The 12,095-nt window shown below is 42.9% G+C and overlaps 1 protein-coding gene across 8 annotated transcripts in view; it reads right to left on the bottom strand.

Annotated features, from left to right (window-relative positions):
- The window catches only part of OSBPL1A (oxysterol binding protein like 1A), a 229,920-nt gene that overhangs the window by 111,927 nt on the left and 105,898 nt on the right, over nt 1–12,095 (bottom strand). For 5 of the 8 annotated variants that reach the window (XM_028837998.2, XM_028838000.2, XM_028837999.2 and 2 more), the window contains one exon: nt 9,541–9,647. The exons of 1 other annotated variant lie outside the window; for it this stretch is intronic. In XM_028837998.2, the coding sequence (XP_028693831.2) occupies nt 9,541–9,647 (107 nt within the window). Of the gene's footprint in view, nt 1–45; nt 204–321; nt 843–9,540; nt 9,648–12,095 lie in introns of those variants that run through there. 2 more of the 8 variants (XM_015121691.3, XM_028838003.2) reach the window with 2 other exon arrangements.

Raw genomic sequence — 12,095 nt, 5'->3', positions numbered from 1 at the left:
TTCACTGTCTTACTCCTCCCACTCCAGCCCTTCTTGACCTAATACCGATATTCAGCTGAAAAACACATCAGTCCACGGGCTTTTTCCCCAGGGGCTCTTCCTGCAGGATCCCGCACTGGGAAGAATAGGGTCTCCCGGCTGGTGCGCCCCTCCCCACGCGCCCGCGGCTGCACCCCACTCTGCACACACACGTCCAACTATTCTTGGATCTACTCACATCCCTGGATCAAGTCTGGCCGCCCTCCCCGCTCCCTCCCCCGGCGTCCTCCGTGGCCCCAGGCTGCCCCGCAAAGCCACCGAGCTGCAAATACACCCACCTACCTGGGCCAGATCCGAGGACCCCGGCTGGCGCGCTCCACCCTGCGCTCCTCGCAAGCTCCAGCGTGAATGCGCCCGGCCTGCTCCTCCTCCTCCCCTCCAGTCGAGCCGAGCCGAGCCGATCCGGGAGGCGCGACCCAGGGCGGCCCGCAAGGTCTCCCTAAGTCACCTTCGCGCAGCCCGCCCCTGGCTCCGGCCGGGCAGCAGCGCCCGCCTTCCCCAGCGAGGTCGGGCAGAGGCGTTGCCCGCCAGCGGCACAGGACTCCCGCGCCGCGCCGCGCCCGCCCGGGCTGCGGAGGTCCGCGCTACCCCCCAGCCGCCACTGGCTCGGCCGCAGACCCGCCCTCCGAGGCTCGCAGGGAGTGCGCGGGCGGGTGGCGGCAAGGCCTGCGGCGGTCGGCTCTCTGCGCGCTGCGGCCGGGTCCGGGCCGCTCCTCCCCTTCCCCAGTGCGGCTGGCGGGCGGAGGCGCAGGTAGGGACCGCCGGGGAAGCCTGCACGGCCCTCCGAGGAGAGGTCGGGAACTGCTCCTTGGGCTCTGCGTGAGCGCCGCGCCGAGGCGCCTGCGAGGTCCTAGAGCGGCTGTGCGCTCGGCCCTCTCCTGGAGACACCGGCCCTGGCAACTTTTTTTTTCTTTTTCTTTTTCTTTTTTTTTTTTTTTGTTTGCCAGCCCGCCCCTCGGGAGACTCTGGAAAGCAAAGGAATCTTCTCTCCAGTCCTGCCTGTCACTTACTCAGGCTTATGCTGATGCGTTCACGTTTACGGTTCCAAAACCAAAGACTGAAAGGCAGTCTTCACATATTTATTGTTTATACCCTAGTTGGGACACTGAGCAACAAGGAAAACAACGGTATTAATCCTACTACCGTGAAATCTACTTAGGTAAAATTATTCCAGCCAGGCTTGAAGGGCAAAGGTTCAGAGGACAGGAAAACCCACCACCCAAATACCACACTTAAGTGGGATGTTCAGGTTAATGAAATTTATGGTTAACTGTAACACTCTGATGGAGGGAAAAAAACATTTTTGTTTCAACATGTTTCAAACCTTTCACCTTACTAAAGTATATAAATCTGTCCTCATACTTTAGTGAGTTCAGAGTAAAAATGAACAAAATTAAATATTTCTTGCACAAGATCCTAGGTACTTTAAGTCCCATTGTAATCGGTGGTAGCTGTAATTGCACTACAGACCTAGAATGTGTTAAAGACCATTCCAGGTCATGCTGGGAAAATTGGGAATGAATGTCAGTGAGGTTTCATGGCACCTTTGTTTTCATTTATTATTTATTTATTTATTTATTTTGGCGACAGAGTCTTGCTCTGTCGCCCAGGCTGGAGTGCAGTGGCACAATCTCAGCTCACTGCAACCTCCACCTCCTGGGTTCAAGTGATTCTCATGCCTCAGCTTCCTGAGTAGTTGAGATTACAGGCCCGCGCCACCACGCCCAGCTAACTTTTTGTATTTTTAGTAGAGACGGGGGGTTTGCTATGCTGGTCATGCTGGTCTCCAACTCCTGGCATCAAGTGATCCACCTGCCCCGGCCTCCCAAAGTGCTGGGATAACAGGTGTGAGCCACCACGCCCAGCCTCATGGCAGCTTTAAAAAGTCAGTTTATTTCTTTTTCTTTTCTCACTCGAAATAATAACAGTTACTGTATTTGGAAAAATCACATACGGAAAGAGGAGTTCCTGCTACAGAATCTCTCCCTACGCCCTGAAAATTAGAGAATAAACTCAGTTTATAAAAGTAGTGCTAGGTAGCAAAACAATGAACAACTAATTACCTTCTTGTTTTAAAAGGCAATCTGCATGGGCCCTAAATGTGTCAGGTACTGTACTGAAGCACCTCACATAAAATAACACATATATGCGCTCAATTTCAGATGTGGAAACAGAATTCCTAAACATATATTCATTTATTCAAGGTTGAGGTAGCAGAGTTTAGATCCAAATTGGTCTGATCCCAAAGCCTGAATCTTTTCCTTTGTACATTCGTTATTCATTCATTCGAATATTTATTCACCATCTACCACATGCCAAGTACCATGCTACAAAAATAACTAAGATACAGTTGCTTCCTTAGGGAGCTCCAGTTTGTGAATATATAATGATACAATGTGATAAATGCTATGACAGCCAGAAACTCATGGAGCAGCAGGGACACCTCACCTAGTTTTAAAGGGTGGAGCCTCAATGAGGAAATGGTTACAGTCATCCAACAGAGCAACCTTGAGAATTTATCTCACAGAACAGCAATGGGGAACAGTATGCTGGAGTCGGGGAAGGCTGAGCAAAGGGAGATAGGCAACCAAGACATAAAAAAATCACACTGGGCTGGGTGCAGTGGCTCACACCCATAATCCCAGCACATTGAGAGGCTGAGACAGGCAGATTGCTTGAGGTCAGGAGTTCTAGACCAGCCTGGCCAACATGGTGAAACCTTGTCTCTACTAAAATACAAAAATTAGCTGGGTGTGGTGGTGTGTGCCTGTAATCCCAGCTACTCGGGGGGCTGAGGCAGGAGAATTGCTGAAACCCAGGAGGCAGAGGTTGCAGTGAGCCAAGATTGTGCCACTGCACTCTAGCCTGGGCAACAGAGCAAGACTCCTTCTTAAAAAAAAAAAAAAAAATTGACAGGACTTGAATCAAGATAGGGAGGAAGGAGGAGGATGAACCGAAGCCATTTCCCATGATCCTGGCCTGAATTACTGAATGGGTGGTGCAAGTCTATGAGTTGAATGGATAACTCAGTTTAAGACACATTGGTTTTGAAATGCTTCTGATGTAAGCATATGTAAATGTTCAAAAGGCAGCTGGATATACTAGATCACAACTCAGGAGAAGTCTGAAATGGAGACATCTGAGTCCTCAGGAAATTCTAGTTAAAGGAGTGGGTGAGATCATCCAGGGAGAATGTGAAGAGTAAGAAGGTCACTCACAGAAACCTAGGGAATACTAACATTTAATACATAGGCAGATGAAAAATGCTTTGGAAGGTGACTGAGGCCAGGTGTGGTGGCTCATGCCTGTAATCATAGCACTTTGGGAGGCCAAGGCGGGTGTATCACTTCGGGTCAGGAGTTTGAGACCAGCGTGGTTAACATGGTGAAACCCCATCTCTACTAAAATACAAAAAATTAGCTGGGTGTGGTGGCATGCACCTGTAATCCCAGCTACTCAGGAGGCTGAGGCAGGAGAATCGCTTGAACCCGGGAGGCTGAAGTTGCAGTGAACCAAGATGGCACCACTGCACTCCAGCCTGGGCAACAGAGTAAGACTCCATCTCAAAAGACAAAAAAAAAGGGTGACTGAGAGGGAGCTGCTACTGAGGAAGGAGAAGCCAAAAGAGGTGGCACTGTGGAAGCCACAGCGGAATTCCAAAAAACAGGAAGTAGTCACATGCCAGGCCCTTCAGAGGACAAGCAAGACAATTTTTAAATATCCTCTGGTTTAACAGTAAGGAAATACTGGCAAGAACAGTTTCGGTGGACTTTCTGAAAATTAAGAAGTAGAAACAGAAAGTATCACATTTTCAAAATTGGAATTGGAAAAGGATGCAGGGAGATAGACAAAAGCTATAAATAAGGGGGTAGAGAATTCCAAAGAGAGGAGCTATTTTTTGAAGCAAGGTCCCCAGAGAAGCAGAATGTAAGGAGACAGATGCCTCCAGCAAAAGGCAAGAAGAAAGGATAAGAGCAGATGCAGATAAAAACCGGAGTGAAGGGTGGTAGGGAGTGGAGCCATATACAGTGACTTCCTCATGTTTAACAAAGGAATTCTGCTCAGAGTGGAAATAGATCTGAGAGGACTACAGAGACAGAGGGCCAGAGAGGGGTGCAGGCCCAAAAGAGCTGTTAAGAACATTAGGAAACAAAAGATATCAGGGTCACAAAATGACTACAGGACTGCCCGACAGCACAGGAAATGAAATGAATGGAAGAGATCATGACTTTGTAGAGCTGTAAGTCCATATGAACGCATGATTTCTCTTCAAAGATAGCAGTGTCCGGTCCAAAGAAGCAGTACAGAATTCCAACCCTTCAGACAGTTCCAATGTAGGGTCTGAATCTTTCCATTATACCACAAAATTAATCCCACTCTCTTTTTTTTTTCCTCTTGAGACGTAGTCTCGCTCTGTTGCCCAGGCTGGAGGGCAACGGTGCAATCTCGGCTCACTGCAATCTCTGCCTCCTGGGTTCAAGTGATTCTCCTGCCTCAGCCTCCCAAGTAGCTGGGATTACAAGGGGCCTGCCACCATGCCCGGCTAATTTTTTGCATTTTCAGTAGAGACAAGGTTTCACCATGTTGGTCAGATTGGTCTCGAACTCCTAACCTCGGGTGATCCACCTGCCTCAGCCTCCCAAAGTGCTGGGATTACAGGCATGAGCCACCGTGCCTGGCCGGCACCACTCTTATTCCAGGCATACAGTTGGGTCACAGCTCTTCAGCAGTCAGGAGATTTAACATGAAATATGTATAAAACACTTGATAAGTGAGCTTATACTAACTTTAAATGGGCAGTTCTTACCTTGGAAAAATTGGTATGACTAACATCAAGGAAGCTCGATAGTACACAAAATGAGGAGGGCATCCTCTGGCAAGGAAAACTACGAAACAAATATAATTCCAGAAACCAGTTTCTGGCATTTTGAATGGAACTCTCAGACCAGGCTAAGAAACACCCAGCACTCACATTCTGTTATACCGTTTCCAAGAAAACCACCCTAAAAACAGTATCTAGATTTTTCTTCAGTAGATCAACCACAAACTTTACAAAGTATTTTATATATTGCCATTTTCTCAACAGCATAAGCAGTTTTTTTGTTTGTTTTCTGTTTTGTTGAGACAGAGTTTCGCTCTTGTTGCCCAAGTTGGAGTGCAATGGCCCAATCTCGGCTCACTGCAACCTCCGCCTCCCGGGTTCAACAGATTCTCCTGCCTCAGCCTCCCGAGTAGCTGGGATTACAGGCGCATACCACCACACCCGGCTAATTTTTTGTATTTTTAGTAGAAACGGGGTTTCACCATGTTAGCCAGGCTGGTCTCGAACTCCTGACCTCAGGTGATCCACCCCCCCCTTCAGCCTCCCAAAGTGCTGGGATTACAGGCATCAGCCACTAGGCCGTAGCAGTTTTACTTACAAATAAAATCTTCCTACAATAATGCCTCATTTATTTACAGCTCCTATGAAAACCTCGATTATGTAGGTCATATCAGTACATCCTCAAATAAGCAAAAAAAAAAAACCCCACGTACCACAGAAATAGAAGGCACGAAGGCCTGCACACACTGAAACCCCCCAAGATTCTCATAGAGAGCCAGTTTACTCTGACTGGACATAATTTGATGGAGTTTGGTTATCTGATTTTCTTTTTAATAAATAGGAGATTAGAAAGAGTAAATCAGAAGGCATCAGTATTCCACTGCTAGAGGCAGGTACACAGTTAATTTGAAAAATCAAGAGAGGTAATTTTTAAAAACCTATAAAGAGCAAACAAGAGCTCAAAAAGCATTGGCAGGACCAGGCCATTTAGTAGAAAAACACAGACTCATATAAACATTATCCCCTGAGGGCATCTCTGTATTAAGGCACAGAGTAATTATTGACATACAAAAGGCCAATCTTGAGACACCGAGAAAATGTAAAATTATGGCCTGACAAGGGCTTGTAAAAAAAAGAAAAAATGAAAGAAACATAAAATTAAGTTGTAAAATTTTAGATTAAGAAGTAAATGTGGAACATTTAGAATAACAGCCATCAAAAAAGACTAGAATAAAAACAGCGTTGCTGCTGTGGGGGCTGGGGTCACTTACATCTACCGGATCCCTGTTTTGTGCCAGTCCCCACAGAGGTGTTTTACCAATATGATTGCATTTACTCTTCAAAACAATCCCTTTGGTTAGTCACCATCTTAAATAGGAGATTGTATTTTAAAACCGAGTCAAAGAGAGTCAATAGCAGAGCCAGGAATTAGAGCCAGGTCTGTAGGTCTTCAAAGCTTATGTCTGCTCTTTTAGCAAAATTTCCAGATAAGAGAAATGTAATTTATAATGCCAGATAAATAAGGTATTACAGCACATAATTACACCACTCTGACCTCGATTACGCTATTAAATTCCTATGTTGTAATCCTTATGCATTTGAAAGACTAACTTTAGAAATGCCACTTACCTTTCAAATATTTTGCAGTGCCTTCTCACTGTTTATCTTATTGTTGAGAAGGAAATCCATGGATTCTAAGTGTTTCATGGAGTTGACATTTCATATAATTACTCAGAAGATATCTTAAATATATTCCAAAAGTTTGAAACATTAAATGCTAGTTACTAAACAGAATACTGTGTTCCACGCACTATGCTAACATACTCTATATAGGTATCATTCATCTACATAGAGTTGATGCCCACACCCAACTCTGAGGTGTTTATTTTCATTTTACAGAAGCTTGTCCCACAGTTGGAGAAAAGTTAGAGAAAGACTGAGATTTAAGACGGGTCCATCAGACTTTCAGACCAGTGCTTCTAAAAGCTTGCTACATGGTTTCCCTTATTTAAAAGATGAACACAAGGTTCAGAGAAGTGAAGTAGCCGTGTCATTTAAATAACAAGGATGGAAACACAACAGGATCATTCCAATGATAGTGGTCAAACAAAAGTTCTTTAGACAATGCTACTTCCTCCCAAAACAAGGTAAATCCAATGTTACACACATAAAAGCTCCAAGGTACTATCAGAAAAGAGAGGCTACAAATGTTAATTAGTTAAGATCTTGAGATAACTGTTAACTTTTTATTCAGGGCTTACTTTGTGTCTGGTACTATGCTAAGTATTTTGCTTACATTATCTTATTTAATCCTCATGATAAATTTAAGAGGCTAAAAGAGGTCAGTTAGCCTAAACTTTAGGTTAACACTCTTGCACATCTAGATTTTTACAAAGAGAAAGAATTAGGCTATTTTTTAAGCAGATAGTTTAAAAAATAGAATAGGTTGATTGCTTCAGAAATTAAACATGCACCAACATAACATGTTACTTCCAGTCTAATGTTCAGCCTTAAAACCATACATCTCTAGAACAAAAAAGCTATCGATACATCCATTAGGTACCACATAAGAGACGTGAGTGAAATGCGGTTTTACAATGTACTAAATATGTCATGAATCCTATGATATCATATTTTTTTAATTTCAAAGATATTCTGAATGCAACCATCCTGGTCAGATTTATTTAGAACACTAAATCATCTGTTATTTAAATAAACTTGCACATGAAATTTGCAAACCACCAAAAATAGAAGTGCTGAGGAGGGATATTTTCAAACAGTATTAAAAAATCAACCATTTGAAATGTTTAATGAACAATTATGTTTTCCTGTGATAGTTAATATAATTCTATTAAAAGACTTTTGGTAAGTTTGTTTTAAATGATTATTATTTCCATATTTGTCTTATTTTCCAAATAAACTAATATGTGGAATTGGTGCTACATACAGCAAACACAGCATTTAAAAATTTGTATATGCTCGCCATGGTGGCTCATGCCTGTAATCCTAGCACTTTGAGAGGCCGAGTGGGCAAATGGCTTGCATCCAGCAGTTCAAGACCAACCTGGGCAACATAGAAAGGCCCATGTCTTTAAAAAAAAAAAAAAAAAAAAAAAAGCAAAAATTAGCTGGGCGTCATGGTGCAGGCCAGTAGTCCCAGCTACTTGTGAGGCTGAGGTGGGAGGATCACTTAAGCCCTGGAGGCAGAGGCTGCAGTGAGCCATGACTATGCCACTGCACTCCAGCCTGGGCAACCCAGTGAGACCCTGTGAAATTGTATATGAATTCATAAGGATCCCTTTCTAATCATGAGGAAATAAAATTTTAGATCTTTACTTATTAGAGGAAAATATATAAAAGCAATTTCATCTCTCTTTTTACTGAAACCTAATCTCTAACCAAAAGGTACAAGTAAACTAAAACAATAAGAAATTTCATATCTTAATCTAAAATACTGAAGATTAGACATATATATAAAAATTAACAAAATAGAAAAGAAAGCCTATTGACACTTGACTTACATTGAAATCATAAAAATGAGGGGAAAAACAGCAAAACAAGAAAAATCCTAATTCTGGCAACTAAAACACATCTTTGTAACTTTTCAATCCTTTGAAAAAGAATCACTAATAGCTCAGCATACAACATACCACTCTTACTCATATTTGGTTTTCTTTTTTTTTTTTTTTTTGAAACAGGGTCTCACTCTGTCACCCAGGCTGGAGTACAGTAGCGCGATCTCGGCTCACTGCAGCCTCCACCTCCCGGGTTCAAGCGATTCTCTGGCTAATTTTTTTTTTTTGAGACAGAGTCTACTCCATCACCCAGGCTGGAGTGCAGTGGTGCAATCTCAGCTTACTGCAACCTCCGCCTCCCAGGCTCAACTGATTCTCGTGCCTCAGCCTCCCAAGTAGCTGGATTACAGGTGTGCGCCACCATGCCTGGCTAATTTTTGTATTTTTAGTAGAGATGGGGTTTCATCATGTTGGCCAGACTGGTCTCGACTCCTGACCTCAAGTGATTGCTTGCCTCAGCCTCCCAAAGTGTTAAGATTACAGGCGTGAGCCACCGCACCTGGCCTAATTTTTGTATTTTTTGGTAGAGACGGGGTTTCATCATGTTGGACAGGCTGGTCTTGAACTCCTGACTTCAGGTGATCTGCCCACCTCAGCCTCCCAAAATGCTGGAATTACAGGCATGATCCACCATGCTCAGCCCTTACTCATACTTAGAAAAGCAAATGGCAAACTGTTGAAGGGTAAGAGAGTGAGGGGAAAGAACACAAAAAATACTTAATTCATTGAGCTTAGTTTACTTAGATAAGTATGATAGTACTCTATTTCCTAAATAAAAGTATTTTTTTAATGTAAAGACCTTCCGTTTCTAGAATATTTTCACATCTCTGTTATTGAAGTGTTACAACAATCCTGAGTTGATCAACTTTAAGTATACTTATTAAATATGGCTACATCAACAAATTCAAAAGATATGAACACAAGTTATTTCATCCTGCTTAATCAATAATAAATAAGTTCTAAATTTTGGTGACAAATGAAGCTTTCCTTTGTCAATACTAATATTTTCCCACCTTTGAACAATTTGAAAGCAATGACTTCATGGACAACCATGCATGCAACATCCAAACAATCATTTTATAAATTCAATTCTGAGCTACCTACCCTTTCTTGTTTAGTGAAGAGATTAAGGCAATCACTCAAAGCTGCACAAGTTTCTCTAGAAGCTTCTGAGACAACTTCAACTTTCTGAAGAAATGATGGAAACATTTCTATAAATAAAAGAATAAATACAGTGAGTGGGATTTTAAGGAATCTTAAGGTTAACTAAGAGCACAAAAATACTCTTATATCTATTAACCTCATCTTTCCATCTAGCTGTCTTAAGCAAAATATATATGTTTATTTTCTTTCTTTCTTTTTTTTTTCCTTGAGATGGAGTCAGCTCTGTTGCCCAGGCTGGAGTACAGTGGTACAATCTTGGCTCACTACAACCTCTGCCTCCTGGCTTCAAGCAATTCTTCTGCCTCAGCCTCCCGAGTAGTTGGGACTACAGGCGCATGCCACCACACCCAGCTAATTTTTGTATTTTTAGTAGAGACGGGGTTTCACCATATTGGCCAGGCTGACCTCGAACTCCTGACCTCGTGATCTGCCCACCTCAGTCTCCCCAAGTGCTGGGATTACAGGTGTGAGCCACTGCGCCCGACTTTTTTTTTTTTTTTTTTTTTTTTTTTTTTTTGAGGCAGAGTCTCACTCTGTGGTCCAGGCTGGAGTACAGTGGAGTAATCTCGGCTTATCGTAACTCCACCTCCTGGGTTCAACAGATTTTCTTGCCTCAGCCTTCAGAGTAGATGGGACTACAGGCACACGCTATCATGCCTGGCTAACTTTTTTTTTTGTATTTTCAGTAGAGATGGGGTTTCACAACATTGGCCAGGCTGGTCTCGAACTCCTGACCTCAGATGATCCTCCCACCTCGGCCTCCCAAAGTGCTGGGATTACAGGCGTGAGCCACTGAGCCGAGCCTCATGTATTTCTTGGGCATCATTATTAAGCACACACTTTATTTAGGGCACATAAATTGGTACAGAAAAAGAAAGAATGAAGCCTTATCCTAGAAAGGTCTGTACCCTAAAACAGGAGTCCCCAAACCCGGGCTGCAGACCAGTACTGGTCTGTGGTCCTGCTAGGAACCCGGCAACACAGCAAGAGGTGAGCGGAGGGTGAGTGAGCATCACCACCTGAGCTCTGCCTCGTGTCAGATCAGTGGCGGCATTAGATTCTCACCAGAGCACGAACCCTATTGTGAACTGTGTATATGAGGGATTTAGGTCGCGGGCTCCTTATGAGAATCTAATGCCTGATGATCTGAGGTAGAACAGTTTGAGCCCAAAACCATCTCCCCAGCCCCACTCCCACCCTTACCCCCGAGTCCATGGAAACACTGTATTCCACAAAACCAGTCCCTGGTGCCAAAAGAGTTGGGGAGCACTGCCCTACAAGAGGCACCAAGACAAAAAAAAAAGTTTATAGGAATTAAATAACAACGTAATGTTTAAGAAAAACAACTGACAAGAAGGACAGCACTCCTTATAAAACATTAAAATTTCCTTTGTAGATAAGTAATTTTATTCAAAAGCAAGTACTAAAAAGAAACAAAAATAATTCTGTAGTTATCATGGTGGTTAACATATCTGAAAACAGCATTAACTCTACTTCCTATTTGAATCACTGTTTGGCATAAGTAGGTCTTTTCACTCTCAAAAATGTGTTCCTATGAAGGTCCAGTACCATTGAGTATATGTTTAAGTTGGGAATAAAGAAATGGTAGTATCAGTATATGCCCTGGTCCTCTAAAGAAAACCTTAACCCATTTACTCATTAAAAATAAAAAACAAAAACAAAATATTGACAAGAGGAAGGTCCAAAGTGTATATATATCACTTAAAAACAAGTAAAGTATTATGTCCAGATTAATGCAAAATAAATGTACTTAGTTGAAATGGTTTCTGATATTTTGTTAATTATACATTAAGATACTTTAAATCTGTCCCTGCCGTCAGATAAAAATCTTAACATGTAAGAAGTCTTTTCATCAAAAAATAACTAAAAGGTGAGGACAGAACAAGATTTGTTAAAAGACACAAGATTACAGCTAGGGTGAGGCACGGTGGCTTATGTGTGTAACCCCAGCACTTTGAGAGGCCAAGGTAAAAGGATCACTTGAGGCCAGGATTTCAAGACTAGCCTGAGCAAAGAAGTAAGGCTTCATCTCTACAAAAAATTTAAAAATTAGCTGGGCATGGTAGTGTGCACCTATAGTCTCAGCTACTTGGGAGGCTGAGGCAGGAGAAGCACTTGAGCCCAGGAGTTCAAGTTTTCTATACTACTGTTCAAGACCAGTATGGCCAACATGGTGAAACCCCATCTCTACTAAAAATACAAAAATTAGCTGGGCATGGTGGTGGGCACCTGTAATCCCAGCCACTTGGGAGACTGAGGCAGGAGAATCGCTTCAACCCGGGAGGCGGAGGTTGCAGTGAGCAGAGATGGTGCCACTGCACTCCAGCCTGGGAGACAGAGTGAGACTCCGTCTCAAAAAATATATATATAATATTTATATACACACACACACACACACACACACGGATATGAAGGCCAAATGATATTTTACCACAGTTTACGTCTTACAAATACATCTTACAGAATAGTTTTCT

This window comes from Macaca mulatta, chromosome 18 (genome assembly GCF_049350105.2).
Source record: "Macaca mulatta isolate MMU2019108-1 chromosome 18, T2T-MMU8v2.0, whole genome shotgun sequence".
In the NCBI taxonomy this organism is placed as follows: domain Eukaryota; kingdom Metazoa; phylum Chordata; class Mammalia; order Primates; family Cercopithecidae; genus Macaca; species Macaca mulatta.
This window is presented reverse-complemented; position numbering and strand designations above follow the sequence as displayed.